The sequence below is a fragment of the Conger conger genome, chromosome 13 (assembly GCF_963514075.1).
Source record: "Conger conger chromosome 13, fConCon1.1, whole genome shotgun sequence".
NCBI lineage: Eukaryota > Metazoa > Chordata > Actinopteri > Anguilliformes > Congridae > Conger > Conger conger.
Window position 1 is genome coordinate 17,627,458 of NC_083772.1, and position 23,476 is coordinate 17,650,933.

At 49.6% G+C, this 23,476-nt stretch overlaps 1 protein-coding gene across 7 annotated transcripts in view; it reads right to left on the reverse strand.

The window, feature by feature from the left end:
• ryr1b (ryanodine receptor 1b (skeletal)) overlaps nt 1-23,476 on the reverse strand; it is a 105,591-nt gene that overhangs the window by 44,184 nt on the left and 37,931 nt on the right. For all 7 annotated transcript variants that reach the window (XM_061216712.1, XM_061216710.1, XM_061216707.1 and 4 more), the window contains exons 32-61: nt 19,616-19,781; nt 19,006-19,092; nt 18,150-18,376; nt 17,312-17,756; nt 16,312-16,872; nt 15,848-16,048; nt 15,516-15,627; nt 14,917-15,063; nt 14,322-14,595; nt 13,711-13,961; nt 13,190-13,284; nt 10,470-10,605; nt 9,856-10,039; nt 9,111-9,222; nt 8,435-8,555; nt 7,405-7,574; nt 6,959-7,179; nt 6,585-6,675; nt 6,196-6,336; nt 5,640-5,800; nt 5,160-5,238; nt 4,948-5,037; nt 4,376-4,516; nt 4,175-4,252; nt 3,720-3,795; nt 3,446-3,569; nt 3,101-3,216; nt 2,793-2,860; nt 2,371-2,492; nt 1,397-1,446 (exon numbers count right to left, since the gene is read on the reverse strand). In XM_061216712.1, the coding sequence (XP_061072696.1) occupies nt 1,397-1,446; nt 2,371-2,492; nt 2,793-2,860; nt 3,101-3,216; nt 3,446-3,569; nt 3,720-3,795; nt 4,175-4,252; nt 4,376-4,516; nt 4,948-5,037; nt 5,160-5,238; nt 5,640-5,800; nt 6,196-6,336; nt 6,585-6,675; nt 6,959-7,179; nt 7,405-7,574; nt 8,435-8,555; nt 9,111-9,222; nt 9,856-10,039; nt 10,470-10,605; nt 13,190-13,284; nt 13,711-13,961; nt 14,322-14,595; nt 14,917-15,063; nt 15,516-15,627; nt 15,848-16,048; nt 16,312-16,872; nt 17,312-17,756; nt 18,150-18,376; nt 19,006-19,092; nt 19,616-19,781 (4,847 nt within the window). The remainder of the gene's footprint in view (nt 1-1,396; nt 1,447-2,370; nt 2,493-2,792; nt 2,861-3,100; nt 3,217-3,445; nt 3,570-3,719; nt 3,796-4,174; nt 4,253-4,375; nt 4,517-4,947; nt 5,038-5,159; nt 5,239-5,639; nt 5,801-6,195; nt 6,337-6,584; nt 6,676-6,958; nt 7,180-7,404; nt 7,575-8,434; nt 8,556-9,110; nt 9,223-9,855; nt 10,040-10,469; nt 10,606-13,189; nt 13,285-13,710; nt 13,962-14,321; nt 14,596-14,916; nt 15,064-15,515; nt 15,628-15,847; nt 16,049-16,311; nt 16,873-17,311; nt 17,757-18,149; nt 18,377-19,005; nt 19,093-19,615; nt 19,782-23,476) is intronic.

Genomic DNA, 23,476 nt, shown 5'->3' on the forward strand with positions numbered 1-23,476 from the left:
GCAAAATGACATGAGGTGAATCTAGGTCATTTCAAAATAAAAATGGAAATGTTAAATTCAGGGGTGCAAACTTGAGTTGTGCTTTTGTTAGTAGTTAAAGGAAGGCGCTTTCCAGGCATATTATCATTCAGGCTTAATGATGAATTTAGTTTGGACTTTCTCATTCCACAAAAAAAAAAATACTATCAATAATAATAGTTTCTCAAAAAGACACCTCATCGCTACAGTTCCTGTTAGGATTGTTCCTTTTGTGAGGAAGGGAGGAAGTTAGTAATGAAACAGGAAGTAGGACATGAACAAAAGATGCACAGAAACTGATACTGCCCCAAGCGGGCCAGGTTACAGAGCCAGCCGATTACATCACAGTGTTTCCTGTTAGATTGGTTATTGAATGATAAAAAATTGCAATGCAACCCTCATGCTGACACCCTCAGTCCAACTCTCTGCCCAGCCTGGAGGTGAACCCGAGTCTCATACCCACAGGGTCACACCGACCTGAACAAGGACCCAAGTCTGAGTGCTCCAGGATTTCATCAGAACCAGAACCAGCAGCAACATCTGCACCACTATTTTATGAATTACATTAAATGAAGATACGTTTCACATAATTCTAATGGAAGTAATATGCTGTACAAAGTGGCACAATAAATTCCCAGATATGGTTAAAAATGTACGTACTGTACAATACTTCATGCCTTTACATGCTTGTAAAATTGAAAAATTGAAAATTGAAAGCACTCCAGCAGACTTTTTAGGCTGCTAATCCATGTGTATAAACTTGTTGTTATTGTTATTTTTACTTAATTTTCTGTAATCTTCAGAAATTTTAGAGCAGCATTACAGTTTTTCAGATTACAGTAGATCTATGAACAGTAGAGTTGATTTTTGGTTCCAATGGTCATGGGACAGTGATACACTGATATCTCTGGAGCACAGAGTCCTCACCCACACACACACACACACACACACACACACACACACACACACACATACATACATACAGCGGTCCCCCTAAGGTTAGTGAAATCTGTGGCCTGGAGTTAAAGGGACTTCTAGAGCTCAAACACACATAAAGACGGGCGAGAGAGAGAGCTAAGCAAAGCACAGTAGAGCTACAGAGAGAGACAGGAAGAAAGAAAGGACTGAGAGTATAAGAGAGGAAAGACAGCATGGGAAAAGGTGGAGGAGAAGAGGACAGGTGAGGGAGGGAGAAAGGAGAAAAGAGAAAGGGTGGCAGAAAGAAAAAGAAGGAAATTAATGTTATGAGGGGACGTGGGGATGGAACAGAAACTAGAATAGAAAAAGTAGAGGAAATAAAGAGTGAGGATGGAGGGATGAAAGAAAGAGGGACGGAGGCAAACGACAGAGGCACCAGGCCTCCATGCAGGTTCCTTACCAAAGAGAGAAACTCTGTGTCTCACCAGAGCTGCCATCTTACAGAAGATACTAAAGCAAGAGAGGAGGAAAAAACAGGAAAAAGAAAGGAAGGATGCAGGGAAGAGAGAGGGGTTGAGCTTCTGGCTAGGGGAGCTGGGGACATTAAAGAACAAGCTCCAAAGAAGTGGACTGAGGATACAAGGATGGAAAGTGAGGGAGACCAGGGTATATGGGGCAGGTAAAGGACAGAGTTTATGGCCATAACAGCTTCATAAGTATGTAATGGATTTTGTTATATAGGGGTTATAACAGCAGTATAGACAGGTTATAACTGTAGTGGAGTCAGTAGTGTAATGACAGTTATCTACAGTGTAACAGGGGAGCATTAAGTGGGTGTACTCACAACTCAGCATGTTATAGGATAATTAATCTTGTAAAAATACTCCTGGTGTGCGATTGTGCAGTAAATATGCACAGAATTAGTTCTCATTATATCTTGTTTTGGATGGGACTTACAAAATTGAGCCTATACTAAAAAAATACACATTTCAGCAAAATAAAGACATGGAATATCAAACTGACACCAAGAGAAGTCTCCTGAAAAGTATGTACAATGACAGTGTCCAGTCCAGTTCATTCAAGTCAGTCAATTTAATTTATATAACACTTTAAACAGAAAACTGTCAAAATATCAAGATGCTTTACATACAGTCACAGTCCAGAGTGTCTGACAGTGGGTCCAGGCTGTCTACCGAGAGTGGTTTAAGTGTGTGTGTGTGTGTGTGTGTGTGTGTGTGTCTGTGCGCGCGTGTGTGTGTGTGCTTGTGTGAATGTGTGTATACCTTTGGACACATCTCCTAGCGTGTAACAGTGTGTGTAAAAATGTAAATGCGTGACCTGGGAAATGTGTGTGAAATTGTGTTCTGACTGTGTTGAGAGGACCCGTCTCAGTAAGTTACCCGAGTCTGGTGTAATGTGCACTGCGCTCGTTACCTGGCAATCATTTCCTTCTCCTTGTTGGAGGAGTGGCCTCCGCTGCCCAGCACTTTGGCCGGGGTGGACAGGAAGTACAGGCAGTGGTTTTTGAAGTACTGGTTCACCAGCGGAAGCAGGATCTGAGGGCGAAAAAATAAGTCCTCATAAACCACCACCACTGACAAAGGTGCACACAGTAATGCACTAATGAACCAACATCTGCAGCAGGGTTATTCAACTACTGCTTCCTGGGGGCCACTAAGGCCGTACATTTTCCCTGAACTATACAAGATGCATTGCAGATGTGTATGATGTTGTAATGTGTGTGTCAGAGTTAAGCGCATGTCTACATCAGACTGCATTCAGCACACAGGTGACCCGTAGCATAGCCTTCGTATATTGTATCGCCGCAGTGTCTCTGACTGGGGATCTCCTCTCACCTTAGCGAAGAATTTAATCTCCTGTTCATGGGGTGACTTCTCCACTCTGCCACTGCTCACCACAGCCTCTGTAAATACAAAAGGACAGTCTCACTGCAGTCTGTGGTATCACTACTAACCACGTCCTCTGTAAATACAACAGGACAGTCTCACCGCAGTCTAACTGTGGTATCACTACTAACCACATCCTCTGTAAATACAACAGGACAGTCTCACTGCAGTCTAACTGTAGTATCACTACTAACCACAGCCTCTGTAAATACAACAGGACAAGACGCATCACGCCCCCCACCGCACCCCCGCAGTACCCAAGTGAGCAATGAACTCCTGAGCGATGTCCATCCACTTGAGCAGCTTCTGCAGGAAGCCGTAGGCAAAGCGCTTCTCTATGGAGGAGATATCCTGCTCCATGTCCTTCATCCCCCTGAGAGAGAGAGAGAAAACAGCAGTGATAAAAAAAACAATCATCACAACAATAATACACATTAAACTGCCCCCAATAACAAATGCTTAAACATAAGGAATTAATAAAAGAACAAAAAAAGGAAATCATTTAATAATTTGCTTTAACAGTCGAATGCAGGAAGAGTAAGGATGTGAATTTGCGATACCCATATTCCATGAATGTGATACAGGAGGTACGGGGGAGGTACCTGGTCACAGCGTATCCGTTGAGCTGCAGGAACTTGAGCAGGTCCTGGGCTTTCTCTCGATCCCGAGCCTTCTCCTTGGCCGTCAGGGTGTCATAGGGCACCAGCAGGGGGTGGGTTCCGCCCCCTAAACAAAAACAGAATAAATCCCTTTACCAACCTTTGTAGCCTACATGCTAACAAGCTAAGCCTCTGCTAAGGATGACCAAGAGACTGTCTGAAGTATTTATTTTGTACTCATTGACTGAGATTCCTACTGTTTCCATGGCTACCTTACCTTTGGCATGGAGCTCCAGCTTCTTCTTCCTGCCCCAGGTGTTGTGGTAGTTCTCTGCTAGCTGTTCCGCCATGGACTAGAGATGGAGAGAGTATAATCACGTACAGCAATCGCCTACAATACCCATCAAGTATGATCACGTACAGCAATCGCCTACAATACCCATGAAGTATCATCACGTACAGCAATCACCTACAATACCCATCAGCCATTGGGCTAGAGTGGGAGTGTGATCACATACGGCAAGACAATTCTAATCAGCTCTTGCGTAAGGAGAAAAATATAAACAAAGGACAAAGTACGTCTTTCGGTATTTTAGTCTCATGTATATAATCACCAACATTCACCAGTCATGCTTACGCAAAGGACAAAAAAAACAGTTTATCCAACAGTGGGTGTTGACCCTCAGCTGGTGCGAGGAGGAGTGACAGTGGATGAACGGGTTTGAGAGGTACCTGCAGCTCCCGGGACAGGGCCATGCCAGAGATGTCGATGGGCTGGGGGCTGTAGCCGTGGCTGGGGTCATAGGTGGCCTGGAACACGCAGAGTGGAGCAGGTGAAGGAAAGGTCTACATCTGAACTCCAGAATTCCCCCCTTCTCCTCCTCCTCCTCCTCCTCCTCCCTCCCCCCATCCCTCACTCCTCCGCTCCTCTACCTGGGCCGTCTGCGATATCTTGCGTGTCGTCGTCTTTGCAACCTTCTCCTCCTCTCCATCCCTGGCTTTTTCCAGAGTCCACTCCCAGGCGATCATGGCTTTCACCGACTCCTTGATGGGCCAGCGGTAAATCTCCTTGTCCTGAGGGACACACACGCACATACAATCATCGGCGAACAAATATTCTATTTACTAGGCATTGTGTAAGCATTTCAAACTGTCAGAGTGTTCAGGTTGGGATTCACTCCTACTGGACAGTTCCACCTTGGGGGAATACTCCTATTGGACAGTCCCACTATGGGGGAACACTCCTATTTCACAGGTCCCCCCAGGGGGAACACTCCTATTGGACAGTGTGACACTGAGGGAACACTCCTATTGGACAGTCCCATCCTGGGAGAGCACACTTATTGGGCAATCCCACCCTGGGGGAACACTGCTATTGGACAGTCTGGGGTTGGGGGCACAGGGAGAGAGAGAGAGAGAGAGGGAGAAAGAGAGAGAGACAGAGAGAGAGGGCCAGACAGAAGGTGCAGTGCTCTCCTGGCGTCAGACACAGACAGGGCTCTGACCTTCTCTGAGAAGGTCTTATACGGCCTCAGCATGGGGTGGGTCTTGGCGTTCTCGTCCAGAAGCTCCCCATACGTCCAGTTGTTCTGAATCTGGAACCCGAGGCGACATCGTGAGGGGTCAGGACGATCAAACACAAAGAACAACCGAGCGGTCGGGAGCAGAAACATATAATTTATGTACTGGTCAGTCAGTACTGGGGTGTGTGCGATACCTTTTCGAAGGCCCACTTGTCATGAGTATGTTCTGCATATTTGTTGATGAAGGCATCTAGTTTCTCAGGGATGATGGTGCTGTGGGGAGCAAAAAGAGTCAGGTGACTAAATGAGCGAGAATACAGAGGGTCGAAGCACGGAACACACTCCCATTCACGGAGATGAGCTATTAATTGTGCCATTTAATTTAACATATGGGTTTCCTGTTTAAACTGGTTGAATTCTGGGACCCTCAACGTATGAGTTGAGTAGTAGTTGTGTGTCTTTACACTAATTTATACATCACATGACATTACACAATAATACACACCATGAACAGATCAAACACACACACACACACACACACACCCACACATACACGTATGTGTTCTGTTTATAAGTTTATAGTATTTAACTAGTTTTTTCATCCTTAAGCAAAATGAAGCTCATTTGAATGTGAATGCGTGTGCAGTGGCCCTGGTCGAAGTAACATCTCTTACTTGGTGGTCTCCACAGGTTTGGGGTCGAAGTTGCCCTCAGCGTCGACTGAAGCCTTTTTCTCAGTGCTGGTGAAACTGGCGTCCACATAGTCCGGGGGTATAGCCCCGGCAATGGCACAGATACAGGGCATGGCGATCTTAAACAGCTCTGCATCAAATTTCTACAGAGAGAGAGAGAGAGAGATAAGGGAGGGGGGGAGAAAGAGAGAGAGGAGGGAGGAGAGGAGGGGAGAGAGACAGAGAGCAAGAGAGCGTGAAAATGAGCACAGATGTCAATAAAATCTAAATGTACTGAACATGAGTCTAGAGAATGACTGGTGTGTCTGGGAGTTCAACTGACAAAAAATATTAATCACACATAAATGGAAAATAAGAGGCTCAGATGACTATGACTAAGCAGCTTCTTGAGACACTTCATTTCACTTCATTGACAGCAGTATAAATACATCTCATCATCTCTGGAACAAAATGTTAGTATTGGGCCCACACCTATAAATATAGTTATAGTTGTAGTTCATTTCAAGTTACGATAGGCTGATACAGAAATGGCAGTGACCTTGTGTGCGAGGGACTCAAAGATGCCCCAGAAGAGTTTTCGGGAGAGATGCAGCTCCTCTTCTGATGTCACGCCAAAATTGGCCCAGCCATTGGGCAGGCAGTAGTATTTCCAGCATCGCTCATAGTGATTGGTCAATAGCTGCAGCCAGCACAAGCAAAGAAAAAAAAGAAAGAAGAAGCAATAGAATCCTTATTAAATTGATCTTTTAAAATTCACCAAGAAATTAAGGTTAAATCTAAGATAAAATGGAAAAATTAATCTAATTAGTAACAAGTCACTAAAAAGGAGTTCAACAGAATTTAAGAGTTATTGGGTTCCATCTGCAGATAGTGATCATTATGAAACATTAAATCCCATAGGCTGGCAGTCCTCATTGCTCCGCCCACCTTGAGGGGCATCTTGGCGTATTCGTTGAGAATGGGCACATCAAACACCAGCCGCCTTAGCAGGTGCTGCAGCATGGAGGGGCGGAGGTACCTGAGAGGGAGAGAGAGAAAGAGAGACAGAGAGAGAAAGAAAGGGAGGGAGAGAGAGCGAGGGTGAGAGAAAAAGAGAAAATGGGGAGAGGGAGAGAAAAGGAGAGAGTGAGAGTGAGAGTTAGTGAGAGAGGAAGAGAGAAAGAGAAAGGAAGAAAGAGAACACAATGAATCCAGATGAATGATGCACACACACACACACACACACACACACACGCATACATAAACACACACACACACACACACACACACACACACACACAGACACACGGGGCAGCGCTCACTTGCACAGGGACATGAGGCAGTCTTCGATGATGTCCCTCTGGGCCTTGGTGAGGGCTCGCCCGCGGGACAGGCGGTAGATGGTGTGCAGCATGGAGTCCACCATGATGGCGCGGTGCTCGGTGCCGGCGAACAGCGGCGCACACTTGGTGATGAGCGGTAGCACCGCGGAGCACAGGTACCGGTTCAGAGCCAGCGCCATCTCCGTGGTGCTGAACGCCGCCTGGAGAGAGAGCCACAATCTGTCACGTCTGTGCCCTTTCGCCAGCTGTGTTTCTCTGTTCTCCATTTTTTTGTCCTCAGCGTTTTCACCTGTTGTCACCCTCTGTGACCACCGTAGTCTGTTTTCTGTTTTGTTCACTATAATTCATTCATTTCTCGCAGCATGACCAGGAAACAAGCTTCGGATAAGAAGGTTGGGTTTGGCCGTTTGGGCGAAGTCACTCACCGTGTCAAGCGAAGCGGTGGCTCTCATGTCCGGCAGGAAGCCCACCTCCAGCACATGAAGCAGGAAGTCCTGGTTGTCGATGCCGTAGACCCTGTCCAGGAACAGCACCATGGAGGCCTTGTGGTCTGGCACAAAGCTGGCGGACATCTTGGGCTCGATGATGTTCCCGTCTGGGAAGGAAAAGAGGGCGGAGTGAGGAATGATGGAGGGAAAAGGGAGAGCAGTTTAACAGCATTTGGCTGTTAGTGGGAAGGCCTTTCCAGTCCTCGCAAACAGTACCCCGACCACCACACGGCCACCATAACAAGCTTCAGATGTCCTCACTGAGATCCATCCATCCATCCATCATCTGAACCCGCTTATCCTGATCAGGGTCGCAGGGGGGCTGGAGCCTATCCCAGCATACATTGGGCGAAAGGCAGGAATACACCCTGGACAGGTCGCCAGTCCATCACAGGGCACACGCACCATTCACTCACACACTCACACACTCATGCCTACGGGCAATTTAGACTCTCCAATCGGCCTAACGTGCATGTCTTTGGACTGTGGGAGGAAACCGGAGTACCCGGAGGAAACCCACGCAGACACAGGGAGAACATGCAAACTCCACACAGAGAGGCCCCGGCCGACGGGGATTCGAACCCAGGACCTCCTTGCTGTGAGGCGGCAGTGCTACCCACTGCACCATCTGTGCCGCCCCTCACTGAGATAAATACTTCATATTAAAAAACTTGATACTTAATACTTAAAAGGTACAAACTGGGGCAGTACCCTATAGGTACATAAAACCCCTGGCTAGCAATATATAATTACTTTGTACATTTTGCTTAGAAAGCATACTCATTTCTACCCAAAGTGAATTACTGTACTTTCAGGTTAAATTTGGGAAATCTGATCCTCGAAGAACAAAAATTTACATCCACTGTCACTTTATTTCTGAGTGTGTGAGAATAGAACTTAAACAGAATACAAGCATAGACGAAAGGTATTATTTCCTAAAAGCACCCCCCCTCCCGTCCTCCCTCACCTTTCCCGATGGCGGGGATGTGGACTGGCAGGCTGATGACCCCCACCAGGTCCTCGATGGGCACCAGGGAGCGCAGAATCGCCCGAATCCTCAGAGCCTCCCCCTTACCGGCCTGGATCAACTGCCAGAGGAGAGTCAACATGGTGTGAGTCTCACATCCCACTGGGTAAAACACGTATCTCTTCTCTGCAATGCAGCCAGAGTGCAGACTGTAACCATGACCAAGGACTCCTTTTAAACTATGGTTTTAATATATTATATTAATTATATAATAATAATAATAATAATAATAATATAATAAATTCTTATTTTATCAGGGACATTTCCAGGGATTTCAGGCCCCATGACAAGATCTCATTTTGGGCCCCACCACCCCAGGCCACCCCATCCATGAACAACTACAGCACAGCATAATCTCTGTTGGTCAGGGCCCTTGGAACTGAAACATCCTACCCTTCCCCCTCTCTCCCCATTGGGGGCCTATGGTCTTATGGTCTTATATCCCATGTATAGGGGTAGGTGAGATTTGGGTAGAAAGGCCATAGATGGCGATGGCAGAACTGCAGACATGTACAGCCTAAATTAACACTTCAGGGATGTGGCTACAGAAATGACGCCGCTGGCGGTTCCTGTGGCCAGCAGTTGAACACTGACAGCGACATGCCGACTCACTCACGTGCATCTCAGGGGCGCAGCGACCCAGCAGGTCGATGAGCGCGGAGTAGAAGGACATGATGGCATTCCCAAGATGCACCCTGCTCTCCTCCTGCTGCTCCTCCCCACCAAACCTGTCAACCAATCACCAGACAAAAAAGTGTGTGACATCATCCTAACATCCTAAATATCCCACAGCAGGGATCATCAAATCTGGCCCTCGAATCCAAATCCAGCCCTGGTTTTCTTTTCTCCTGGGTAATTAACCCCTTAATGTTTCGGCTCGACTGCTTGGTAAAGCACATAATGGTAATAATAATAATTTTTCTTGGTGAGGACACAAAAGGGATAACTGAACAATTAGTGAGTGCTACTGATGGGGCAGACTGTCTTCAGATCTGACTCATCCAGGCCCTGCAGCTCTCAGTGTACATGAGAGACCCTATCGGGATCCATGAGCCTGTCGGGCACCCAAGGGTGGTTCACAAGAGGGAACACAAATGAGAACATAACCTATCCAAATTTCCCAGGACATGGGAGAGAAGCACAATATATGTTAATATATATTATGTTATATCTATTGTCTTTTTTTAGCCATACCTAATGTGGTAGCATACAAACATCAGAGGCCATGTAAAAAAACTTTCGGGGAAAAACATCACTGATATCAATTTGGTGTCAATAAGACAGCCATGTCATGTGATCATGTGATGTGTTTTTTCAGTTGCATTGATGCTGCAAGGCCGTGATTGGTCTCTGTCCCTCACATGAAGCGGCGGTCCTTCTTAACAGTGGGCCCGTCCCGGGCGGGGTCCTCTGAGATTTTGATGGCCTCCTCGATGGCGGCCAGCAGGCCGTTGCCCCCCTCCCCTCTCAGGGCGGGGCCGAAGCACTCGGGCCTCCGGATCAGCAGACGCACCACCACGTTAGCGTTCTCCTCCACGCTCTCGCCTGCACGCCAAAAACACAGAGAGCACAACGGTTCTAACGTCACCAGAACAGCACTCACCCTGCTCACTGCACAAAACAAACACACACTTTCATCTAATATTGAGTTTAATATATACTGAGCACACAGCTCCTGAGTGACTAGGATGGGTCAAATGCAGAGGACAAATTATAATGTAAAGTTTATTAAGTATATCTTATCTTAAGAAGATGCCAGTGAGGTATGGCAGTTTCACTCTAGTCAATATTTGCCAATGGAATAAGAACATTTGAGTTTCAAGCAAACAATAACCTAAAACAAGCAAATATTTTCAAATTGAGATAAATAAATAAGAGCTTAAGTCATATTGCAAGGCTGAAATTCTGGTTAAGTCTGGTTTGCGGTGGAGAAAAGATAAGAAGCAGGATGAGGTGAAGACGGAGAGGGCCAGACCGTTGACGAACACGGCGAAGCGCAGGAAGTCCAGGTAGCGCTCCCCTCCGCAGGGGTTCCAGCCGATGTCGGGGTACCCCTTCGACAGCAGCATGGGGCAGCTCTGGAGCCCACAGCCAGCCAGGTACGTCACCACCTGTGTGACACAGAGGGATGGAGGGAGGGAGACAGAGAGAGACAGAGAGTATGAACTTTGTGAGCTGTTTCAATAATTTAGTTGCCATGTCAGTTGACACCATTTTAAAGTCTTTCATATTGCAGTATTAATATCTGATATACTGATTTCCTACAGCTCTAATCTCTTGTCCTATCTTGTTGTCTTTCATACACAGTATGCAGGTTATTCCTTTTGTTCTAGTTGCTAGAACTGTTCTGTACTGTACTGACAATCACTTTGTGATTGTGCTATGAGACCTTTTTATAAATAGTTATGGAGGGTATCAGTAGAGTAGAGATTATTGGTGGAGGGTAACTGAATAAATTTACATTACATTACATTATTGGCATTTGGCAGACGCTCTTATCCAGAGCGACGTACAACAAAGTGCATACCCATAACCAGGGATAAGTTCGCTGAAAGACCCTAGAGGTAAGTACAATTTCAACTGCTACCTGTACAACAAAGATAAGGACAAGGGCCATTTTTTTTTTTTTTTTTTTTTTGAACAAACAAACAAACAGAGCAAAAGTCACCAAAGTTAACTATCCAAACACTGCTTACCTAGCCAACTAAAATACCGATACACAAGTCACAGAGACAACAATTAAGGTTCACAGGGAGGTAGGGAGGGATGGGGAGAGGTGCTGTTTGAAGAGGTGTGTCTTCAGCTTGCGCTTGAAGGTGGGGAGAGATTCTATAGTTCTGACCTCAACGGGGAGTTCGTTCCACCACCGTGGAGCCAGAACAGACAGTAGTCGTGAGCGTGAGGTGGAGGTTCTGAGAGGGGGAGGTGCCAAGCGGCCTGTGGAGGCTGAAAGAAGAGGTCTGGCAGGGGTGTAGGGTCTGATGATTTTTTGCAGATAAGCTGGGGAAGACCCTTTAACTGCTTGGAAGGCTAGCACCAATGTTTTGAATTTGATGCGAGCCATGACAGGCAGCCAGTGGAGGGAAGTAAGCAGGGGGGTGACATGTGAGTATTTGGGAAGGTTGAAGACCAGACGAGCTGCTGCATTCTGGATGAGTTGGAGGGGTCTGATGGCGGACACTGGGAGGCCAGCCAAGAGGGAATTGCAGTAGTCCAGGCGGGACAGAACCATCGCTTGGACCAGGAGCTGGGTCGAGTAGGGGGTGAGAAAGGGGCGGATTCTCCGTATGTTGTATAGGAAGAACCTGCAAGACCGGGTCACCGCCGCAATGTTCTCGGAAAGGGACAGTCTGCTGTCCATCACCACGCCGAGGTTCCTTGCACTGGGTGACGGCGTGAGTGTGGTATCCCCGAGGGAAATGGAGAGATCCAGATGGGGAGAGGTATTAGCAGGGATGAATATCATTTCAGTTTTACCTGGGTTGAGCTTTAGATGGTGGTTGTCCATCCAGCTCTGGATGTCCCTCAGGCAAGCAGAGATACGGGCTGAAACCTGCGTATCAGACGGCGGGAACGAGATGAAGAGTTGGGTATCGTCCGCATAGCAGTGGTAGGATAGCCCATGTGCAGTGATCACAGGGCCAAGGGAGCGAGTGTAGAGAGAAAAAAGAAGCGGGCCAAGGACTGAGCCCTGGGGAACTCCTGTGGCGAGGGGCCGAGGTGTCGATACCGAACCAGCCCAGGCAACCTGGAAGGAGCGACCAGAGAGGTAGGACTCAATCCAGTCCAGGGCTGTGCCACAGATTCCCGTTGCTGACAGGGCAGACAGGAGGATGGAGTGATCCACAGTGTCGAAGGCAGCAGAGAGATCTAGAAGAATGAGGACAGAGGAGAGGGAGGCTGCTCGTGCGGCATGAAGTGACTCACTGACGGAGAGGAGCGCAGTCTCTGTCGAGTGGCCCGATCTGAAGCCAGACTGATGGGGGTCTAGCAGGTTGTTGTTAGAAAAGAAGGAAGAAAGTTGAGTAGAAGCGGCTCGTTCTATAGTTTTAGAAAGGAAAGGAAGAAGAGATACCGGGCGGTAGTTCTGGATGATGGAGGGATCCAGGGTAGGCTTTTTTAGCAGCGGAGTGATGTGGGCCCTCTTGGAGGATGCCGGAAAACAGCCGGGAGACAGGGAGGAGTTGACAAGGGAGGTGACAAATGGGAGAATGTCAGGTGTGATAGTTTGGAGAAGAGAAGAGGGGATAGGGTCAAGGGCACAGGTTGTAGGGCGGTGGCAGAGCAGGAGTTGAGAAACATCAGAGTCCGTAAGGGGGGAGAAAGTGGAAAAGGAAGGGATGGGCCTAGAGGGGGGGATGGAGGGTATCAGTAGAGATTATTGGTGGAGGGTAACTGAATAAATAGTTATTATGAGGTAGGGTATCAGTAGAGTAGAGATTATTGGTGGAGGGTAACTGAATAAATAGATGGAGAGTATCAGTAGAGTAGAGATTATCAGTGGAGGGTAACTGAATAAATAGTTATTATGAGGTAGGGCATCAGTAGAGTAGACATAATTGGTGGAGGGTAACTGAATAAATAGTTATTATGAGGTAGGGTATCAGTAGAGTACAGATTATCGGTGGAGGGTAACTGAATAAATAGTTATTATGAGGTAGGGTATCAGTAGAGTAGAGATGCTTGGTGGCTGACCATCTCCAGGTCCTGCTCCTGCAGAGCGAGGGCCAGCTCGTTGTTGTCGATGCAGGACGCTGCCGCAACATCCAGGGGGGTGGAGCCACGCATGCCTGCAACGCAAAGGGGAGGAATCATTCCATTCGCTCTCTGCTTCAACAGCTCCCACTGGGCGGAGTTACAGTCCTGTATGCTATCGATCAAGAACTTGTTTGAACCAATCAAAATGATGAATCTACATGGTAAATGGTTGGAATTTATATAATAATGTATTTATACAATTGATGCTTCTCATTCACCCATTCATGCACAAACTCACACACCCCCACGGTGATTGGCTGCCATGCAAGGCACCAACCAGCTCATCAGGAGAAATTGAGGGGTTAGGAGTCTTGGTCAGGGACACTTCGACACACTCAGGGCGGGGGATCGAACTGGCAACCCTCCGACTGCCAGACAACTGCTCTTACTGCCTGAGCCAATGTCTCCCCAAACATAGAATACAGAAAGAGTGATAAGCAGGTGGCAGTGTCCCTCACCCAGGCCAATGCCGCTGTTCTGGAGCAGGTAGCTGAGGTGGTCGAACATGGAGCGCTGGTTCTGCCGGCTGATGCGGCAGAAGTAGCACAGGAAGCGGCAGCAGTTGGTCACCATCTGAGGGAAGCGGATCTCCTTGGAGTCTCCGCCGCCGCCCAGCACATTGACCATGACCTCCATGACGGTCTCATGCATGCCCAGTGCTCGCATCAGGTTAGGGTGCTGGTAGAACACCTTGTTATTCATGATGTTCCTGAGAGAGACGGAGAGAGGATGCGTTTAATGTTGCTGGACGAGTGGCTATTTAACCGAAACCCCGGGCACATTGACTGCTGAACCGAAGAATGAGTGGCTGTTTAACCAAAGCCCCGCCCACACTGATGGATGAGTGGCTGTGGTGAACCAAAACCCCGCCCACACTGAAGGATGAGTGGTTGTGTTCAACCAAAGCCTCACCCACACTGACTATTTAACCGAAGGATGAGTGACTATCCAACCGAAGCCTCATCCACACTGACTGTTTAACCGAAGGATGAGCGACTATCCAACCCGAAGCCCCGCCCACACAGACGGATCAGTGGCTGTGTTCAAGCGAAGCCCCGCCCACACTGACCCGATGCTCTGGATCATCAGCCTCTCCTCCTCGGGGCCCATCTGCACGATGAGCAGGGAGCGGATCTGGCCCAGGCACTCCAGCAGGTCCATGGTGTCCTGCACTGACACGGCGTTGATGGTATAGGCCTTGGGCAGGGCGCGGATCAGCTCCCCTAGCCCGTCGTACTGCCGGTGGAGCAGGCTGAACATCAGCCGCACCAGCTCCGGGTTCTGGATGAACGACTCCTGGGCCCAGTGGATCATGGTGTGGGAGATGAGCTCCTGCAGGGTGCCTGAGGAACAGTCAAATTCCACTCAAAACCACTACATTACATTACAGTTATTTAGCTGACGCTTTAATCCAAAGTTACAGTTGATTTGACTTAGCAAGGGACCAGGCTTCATACGGTGCTAAATACTAAATACTAAAATCTAGCTTTTAGATGAATGGCCTGGTTTCGTCATTACATCATGTTAGAGCACCCAAGGGCCACTTCAGTCTTCACTCACAACTGCTGAGCTTTATGAATGCACTGGACAGCACTGGGGAGGTCATATTTTGGGAAGTCATTTCCTATGTTTGTTTAAAAGGCAGTGGAGATAGAAGGTCTCACTGGGTTTGGCCTCTTCCTCTGGTTCTGGTTCCTCGTCCTCCTCCTTCTTCTTGCGGAGGCTCTTCACCTTCTCCACCATGCTGAGGAGCCGTCCACGCAGGGACCTGTCCTCCTCCTCTTCCTCCTCCTCTTCCTCGATGTGCACACCTGATGTCGTGAGAGATATATACACACACACATCACACACACACACACACACACACACACACACACACAGATACACAACCACACACACACCACACACACACAGATACACAATCACACACACACCACACAAACAGAGATACACACCATACACACATACACATAAGAAGAGATTTTACCCAAACGGCAGTTGGAGGTAATCTCATGACATGCCCAGCAAGATGAGAAGCTCGCTATATCCGTTTGATGAGACACACAACCACGATCCAGACTCACTGCACTCATCATCTCCCTATTAGTATGTGATTGGCTGCACCATCCCTCACAACGCCCAGGTAATCACAGGTAAGGAGAAGTGAGATCTTGGCTGGCTGTCCTGACTAAATTAATTTTATGAAAATTATGACATTTTTGGCTGAATAAAAATACTACACGAGTGACAAGTGGGGACTAACCACAATGAGCTAGCAGGCAATTGTGGAACTCATTCAGGGATTCCCGGATTTCTTCTGGAACGGGACAGTCTTCCTCCTCCGGACCATGCTTGAAATGTGTCAGCAGAATAACCTGAATGCATAAACACACACACACACACACACACACACACAAAATATGCAATATTACCATTATAACCTAAGCACACACAGAACCTGCCGACCTCCCATTTATAAACTGAACAGACACACAAATCTCCCATGACAACAAAGCAACCATAACACATATAAATGTATGAAATTTATGAATGATGTTAATATTACGATTATTATAGCCCTGGCGGCGTGCGTACCTGCTCCTGCGGCGGTGAGCGGAACTCACGGGTCCTTCTGGCGGTTTCGGCGGCGGACATCGTGAAAGCCTGCATCAGCTCGTTGTAGCGCATGCGCTGGTTGGACTGGATCTGGTTGACGAACTGGTCTGAGAACGCAATGATGGCCTCAACCCTGTGCCTCAGCTCACAGTCACAGAAATACTGGAGCAGGATACACATCTGGGGAGAAAACAGGCCACAAAACAGTACATAAAACAGCAATAAAGCATTACATACGAAAAACAGCCATAAACCCTTACATGACACATTAAATTAAAACAGCCATTAAACTGTTACCTGTTACTACTACAATCTGATTGGCTAAGAACAAGTTTTAACCAGTCAAAGGTCATTGGCTGAGTTGGATTCATAACCCCTCTCCGGCACAAGCTCATGATTGATCAGCAGAAGTAACTGGCTGTTGGTTTAGGAGTGAGACGAACCTGCAGTTTGACAGACTCTGGCAGTGTCATCTGCAGTAGTCCCTCCTCAGGAGCCTCCTCTTCCTCCTTGGCCTGCTCCTCACCAGCCTCCACCTCCTTCTCTTCCTCTGCCTTCTCTGCATCCACCTTCCCTCCTTCTCCCTCTCCCTCCTCCTTCGCTTGCTCCTCCTCTTCCTCACCCTCCTTCTCAGCCCCCAGCTCTTTCAGTTCCTCATCCTCCTCTTCTTCCTCCCCCACATCCAGGGGCTCCTCCTCTTCCTCCCCCACCCCCTCATCCTCCTGCTCCCCCTCCTCTTCCTCCTTCACCTCCTCCCCCTCTTCCTCCTCCTCTCCCTCGCCCCCGGCCTCCCCACTTCCCCCGTTGAAGACGGTGGGTTCGATCATCTTGAGGATGTGCTTGACATCGTTGTCGTCGAAGATGCCCATGATGAGCAGGGTGCTGACCAGCTTCAGGATGGGCACGAAGTGGAACTCCACACTGCCCCCTACTGGATCGCGCATGGCCTGCGTACCGTCCATCACCGCCTCTGTCAGCATGCTGATGGCCTTTATCTTCAGCATCTGTGTGTGAGAGAGAGAGAGAGAGAGAGAGAGAGAGAGAGCGAGAAACAGAGAGAGAGAGAGAGAGAGAGAGAGTGTGGGCCGTGTACAGCCAAACCTGGAGATCTCCTACCTGAGCCCCCTATTTCACACACATCTCCCTCATCATCTACAAAGACTTGAGTTAGTCCTGCTCTGCTGTCATTTACATGCCTTATACATTTTCCTTTTCTTTGTTTGTTATTTAATTTCTCTCATGAATAATACATACTTCATTTTAGCTAATTCAATGTTTATCTGTGCAATATTAGCACCTAGTTAGATTATACAGTCATAAAGTATGTTTTATATTTCTCATTAGAAGTTCTTGCATTGCAGTAGTAGACCATCATCATCATCATCATCATCATTATCCCTATCATCACCATCACCATGATCCTCATCATCATCATCATCGTACCTCCAGGGGTATAACGGGGCTGAGGGTGTACAGGTCGGGGTCGGTGCCCACAAAGTTGACGTGTGAGAAGTGCGGCTTGGGGCGCAGGCAGGTGGTGAGCCCCACCCCGGGCAGGGCGTGGGCCTGCTGCTCGTCGGGGTAGAGCGTGATGCTGAGCGTCTCCGGGGTCATGGGCACGATGAACTCCTTGTTGGTGAGCAGCCGGGCGCGCTTGGCCGACTCCAGGTGGATGCTGATGAGCAGGTCGTAGTAGCCGCTGCGCAGCGGCCCGGGCAGGAAGGTGTTCTCGATGGCGTAGAACAGCTGCGACTCGTCCACGTGGCTGCACAGCGCGTGCGCCACACGGTTGTTGCCTAGCGCGCACACGGCGCAGTACAGCATCAGCGTGTGGTAGTGGAACTTCAGCAGGTCCAGACGCTCCGACAGCTCCAGGATGTCGATGCACCTGGAGGACGGAGGAGTGGGGGAGAGAGAGGAGGAGAGAGGAGAGGGGGAGAGGGGGAGAGAGAGAGGGGGAGAGGGAGAGGAAGGAGGAGAGGGGGAGAACATTGAATTAATTAACATTTAATTTAACAATTCATTTTAAAATAATTGAAATTGATTTAGGTCTAACAATGCTAGCTAGCTGATTAGCTGCTTACTGACTGCATGAACAAATATTGCATTGATTAAAGTGCATTATAACGGCTAAATAATTGTCAACCTTTTTTCTCACAGCATCATGCCCGTCGGCAGCCATTTTTGTTCGCCACACTGCATTTTGAAACTGTTAGCTAACATTAGCCAACGTTTGTGGCAAACGGACAAAGGTTTGAATGTGCCGGTGAGCGTTAGCTACCTGTTCTCCTCGGGGATGTGGAGCGCCATCATGGTTAGCGGCTCGCTGCACTCCACCGCCCAGCCGTTGCGCTCGCTCACGCGCGCCACCTCCGGCGACAGGAAGTGGTTAGGCATGCGGCTCCAGATCACCGGTGTCAGCATCTGCACGTCGAGCCGTGGCGGGCACTGGGGCACGGGGTTCTTCCTCTCGCTGTGGAACATGGCCGCCGAAATGGGCATGATGTTCTGAGAGAGAGGAAGAGAGAGGTGGGTGAGAGAGAGAGGAAGAAGAAGGGGGAGAAAGAGGGAGAAGGAGGGGGAGAGATAGATAGATAATTACATGATAGATAGATAATTACATTTTATATAGCGCTTTACAGTGATGAGTAGGAAACTCGCCTCAACCACCAAAAATGGACTCTTTTCTGTTGATGAAGATTTACTAGTGTGTCTTTCTAGGTTCCTGCCGACACGTGGTTTCCTAATATCTGTACAGAATTTATCATTTATAACCGAACTCAAACTGAACAATCGCCTGTAATTCTCTGTGTTAATCCCTTTTAAAAAATCCCCCGAATCTTCCTTTTACTAAGATTAAAGAGATTAAGCATTTTACATCTTAATTTAACTTGTATCTGTTATGCATGGAATCAATCTGGTTGCCCTTCTCTGAACCTTTTCCAGCGCCTATATATGTCTTATAGTGCAGTCCCCAGAACTTTTTCTTGTCTTTGGAGGTATAAAGTTGGGTGAAGAGATTGTACTCCTCAATGATCGTGCAATAATGCTTGACCAAGATTGAAGTCTGCGTAGACCTGAAATAATAAAAAGATAAGGAAGATGCAAGAGACTCTGAAAGGAGGGGAGATCCTGACCTTGAGTTTGCCCAGCTCCAGCTGAAGCATGTTCTGGCTGGTCGGCTCAACGAACACAGCGGGGAACAGCTTAGTGTTGGGCTCCACCTGCAACACAATAACACTTTGTCATACCCAACACAAAAACACTGCATTACACTCAACACAGTAAACCCTGTATTCACACCCAACACAGTAAACCCTGTCTGTATTCACACCCAACACAGCAAACCCTGTCTGTATTCACACCCAACACAGTAAACTCTGTATTCTCACCCAGCACTGTAAACCATGTATTCACACCCAAAACAGCAGATGCAAAAAGCCAAGCTCAGAACCAAATGAGACATGAGACAGCACAGTCCACAGCAAAACAATGGCGAACAAAGTAAATGACTACTTCCACAAAAAAAGTCATGTTGGTTTAGAATTGGCTGGGGGGTCTTCTTGAAGCTACTTTAAATGTAAAACTCATCTTCTGAAGATCTGATGTGTTGAAACCATAACAGCAGCATCTCCTCTTACAAGTCTCTAAAAGCATCTTGTCCGTTGATTATTTAATTTGATCTGAGTGGCCCTTGATGACCACATAAACACTCGACACAGAGACCCAAAGTTGGGGACCACTCACCTGGTAGAAGGTGTTCACCTCCTTCCCATTGGCTGTGAAGGTCATGAGACCAGTTGCCAGGTCAACCAGGCAGCCAACCACCAGGTCCTCCTGAGTGAAGCGGGCCTGTTGTGAGCTGTTGCCGAGGTCTCCTCCCCAAACCATGTAGCAGTTACTGTGTTTCATACTGGGGGCAGAGGCAGGGAAATGTGAGCAAAATAATAATGCTTTATATGTAAATACACAGATCCTGAATAGTGTTGTGTGCATGTTTATGTGTGTGTGCATCTGTGTGTTCCTGTGTTTGTGCATGTGTGCATCTGTGAGTGAGTCTGGGTGTGCCTATGTGTGTGTGTGTGTGGATGTGTGCATTTGTATATCTGCGTCTTTGTGTGTGTGTGTGTCGGTTCGTGTGTGAGTATTGTGGCACCCCTGCTACTGCATGTTGCGCCACGTGGGTGGAGAACCCTGGAGGGGCCCGTGCAGGTCAACCGCGCAGACGTCACACATTGGGAGAGGTGTGCGAAGGAGTATATCTGCCTAAAGAGGTGGTCGGGAGATCAGCACCTTGGAGAGAGATCCCTCTACCTGCAGTCCAGGACCCCGGACAGCACACGTGGGTGAGCAGAGTGGAAAATCACTGATTCAGCTGCAGCCTCTTTTCCTAATGAGCAGGGAAGGGGATTTAAGGCGCGGTCGAGGCTGCAGCCAGAGTCAGTCGGTGCCATTCCTGAGCGTATGAGAGCGTGGAAAGCAGAGAGAGGAAGGACCTGCAACACCCTGCCATACTGACCCTGAAGGAGACCCCACCTTTACGGACGGCCACACCAAAGACCTGGAACGGACGCCGGTCACGTGAGCCAGAGAGAATCCCTTCCTATTTACCCCCTGTCTTTGTGTTTCCCGCCAGCCCTGACGCGGCCGAAGAGGGGAGGAGGGAGGAAGCCCTAGAAAATACCCCGGTCTGGGAAGAACCTTCGTTTATCTTTTGCCTAAACGGCCCCTTTTATTTCTCCCGTTTTCCCCTACCCTTGCCCTGAGGGGGGGCGCTATCCCCGATACCCCGGAAAAAAAAAAACACAGAAAAAATAAAAAGAAATATTTTTTCTGACATCTGCAATCTCCTGTGTTGGTTTCTAGCTGTGCCCACCCTCTGCACCTCAGGATCCACCCCGAGGCACCACATATGGTGGAGAATGCGGGCAAACTGATGCCACGCTGTGGAAGCTGACCTGGGCCGCAGAACCAACACGGGTGAGAACTGAGAGGGAATGGAAGCCACACCCCCTGGCGAAGAGCGAAGAAGGAGACGACTGACTGCCCCTACCCTCGCTGAGATGCAAGATGCGGAAGCAGAGGAGGGCGCCCGAGGGAGGCTGGAAGCGGTCATCACCGAGCTGGCGAGGTCCCAGCGGGCCCTGCAGGAAGCGGTGGTCGAACTCTGTCGCCTAGCTCCACGTGACGGATCGAGACGAACCCCCCGAGATGCGTTGACAAAGATGACAGCCGATGATGATGTTGAGGCGTACCTCCAGGTGTTTGAGCGCGCGGCTCACCGTGAAGAATGGCCACAGGCAGACTGGGCGGCCATACTAGCCCCCTTCCTGATAGGGGAGGCCCAACAGGCCTATCGAGATATGGCCGTGGCTGATGCCACCGACTACCTCAAGTTGAGGAGAGCCATCCTAGCCCGATATGGGTTCAGCCTACCCGCACGAGCCCAAAGATACCACGACTGGTCATATGACGCCTCCCAGCCTGCCCGGTCCCAAGTCGCCGCCCTGACCCGCCTGACCAGGAGCTGGCTGGCCGAGGAAGATGGGCCACCCCTGTTGGAGAGGGTGGTGTTGGACCGATGCACCCGCGCCCTACCGAAGGACGCCAAACGGTACGTGGCACAGATGGGCCCCGTCTCTGTAGAACTACTAGTAGGCCTCCTCGAAAACCACCAGGTAACCCAGAAGATGCTCCAATCCGAACGTACTGAACCCCAGAGCCGCCCAACCAGGGGCCCACAGCCTGTGAAGCACCCACCAGCCCGCCCTGACCCAAATCGCCGGGGCAGACCCGACGCAGGGAGACCACGGCCCGAGTGGAGATGTTACAACTGCGGAGAGGAGGGGCATCTGGCCAGGAGCTGCCCTGGGAAGGAGGTGTCCGTGCCCACCGCCAGTGGTGGGAGCAGCCCACCGCACCCCTGCCTGTACCTGACCACCTGCTGGGCGCACCAGAGTACGGAGGCCCCAAGATTCCCGGTACGAGTGGGGGGCCAGGACACTGAAGCAGTGCTCGACTCGGGCAGCGCCATCACCCTGCTGCGACCAGACTTTGCTGGAGAACAGAGGGGTGAAGAGGTGGCCGTGGAGTGTATCCATGGAGACACCCGGAAATACCCCACGGTGTGGGTGGACCTAATCACCCCACGGGGGACGCACACGGTAAGAGCGGGGGTTGTACCAAATTTACCCGTACCGGTACTAATGGGAAGAGACTGCCCGTTGTTCCAGACTTATTGGGAGGAGGGGCCCCGGCCTCTGAGGGAGACGAGGCCACGACGGCCCCGACGGGCTGCCCGCCAGACCCCCCTACCAGTCTGGGCCGCGACGTCTGGGGACAGTGAAGGAGAGGCCCTGCCACCAGAGACGGAACGCCAACCAAGCGCCCCGGCCACCAGTGGAACCGTCACTGCGTCCGAGAAAGAGCTTGGGGAGGCCCTGGCCCCGGAGAGAGAAGTCCGTCTAGCCTTCTCGGAGGGCCCCCAAGAGGTGAGCGAGGAGGCCGAAGCACCCACACGCTTTGGCACTGCCCAACTACACGAGCCCAAGTTCGCTCAAGCCTGGAGAGATGCCCGAGACATTAACGGGGTACCCCAAGGGCCGGTGAGTACACCATCGTATCCCTTCTTCAGGGTAAAACAAGACCTGCTATATCGAGTCTGTAACCCACAGGGGGAGGAAGTTGAACAGCTGCTGGTCCCTCAAACGTTTGTGCCCCGAGTCCTCTACCTAGGTCATACTCACCTGCTGGGAGCCCATCTGGGGATGGAGAAGACCTACGAGAGGATCCTGGCAAGGTTCTATTGGCCTGGGGTGAAAAAGGCTGTGGAAGACTACTGCCGACACTGTGCCGTGTGCCAACTCCACTGCCCTAAGGTAACCCTTCGGAACCCACTAATACCCCTGCCGGTCATTGATGTTCCCTTCAGAAGGATTGCGATGGACATCGTGGGGCCCTTACCGAAGTCCAGCCGAGGACATCGGTACATCCTCGTGATCCTCGATTATGCAACCCGCTACCCAGAAGCCATCCCGCTCAGGACCGCGACCGGAAAGACAGTCGCCAGGGAGTTGTTCCTGCTTTTTAGCAGGGTCGGAATAGCGGAGGAACTCCTGACAGACCAAGGATCATGCTTCATGTCAGGGGTCCTAAAGGAGATGTGCCGGCTGCTACAAGTAACCCAACTAAGAACCTCCGTCTACCACCCCCAAACTGACGGACTCGTGGAGAGATTCAATCAGACCCTCAAAGCCATGCTGAGGAAGATGATTGAAACGGATGGTAAGGACTGGGACCAGCTCTTACCCTATCTTCTCTTTTCAGTCCGAGAGGTGCCCCAGAGCACGACCGGCTTCGCCCCTTTTGAACTGTTGTATGGCAGACGACCCCGGGGGTTACTAGACCTGGCGAAGGAGGCTTGGGAACAGCAACCATCCCGAACCCGCAGCCTGATCGAGCATGTGGAGCAGATGGACCGGCGGATGGCCCAGATCTGGCCCATGATGAGGGCTCACATGGAACGGGCACAACGGGAGCAAGCCAGGCTGTATAACCGGGGAGCACAGGTGAGAGAATTCGCCCCGGGAGACAAGGTGATGATTCTAG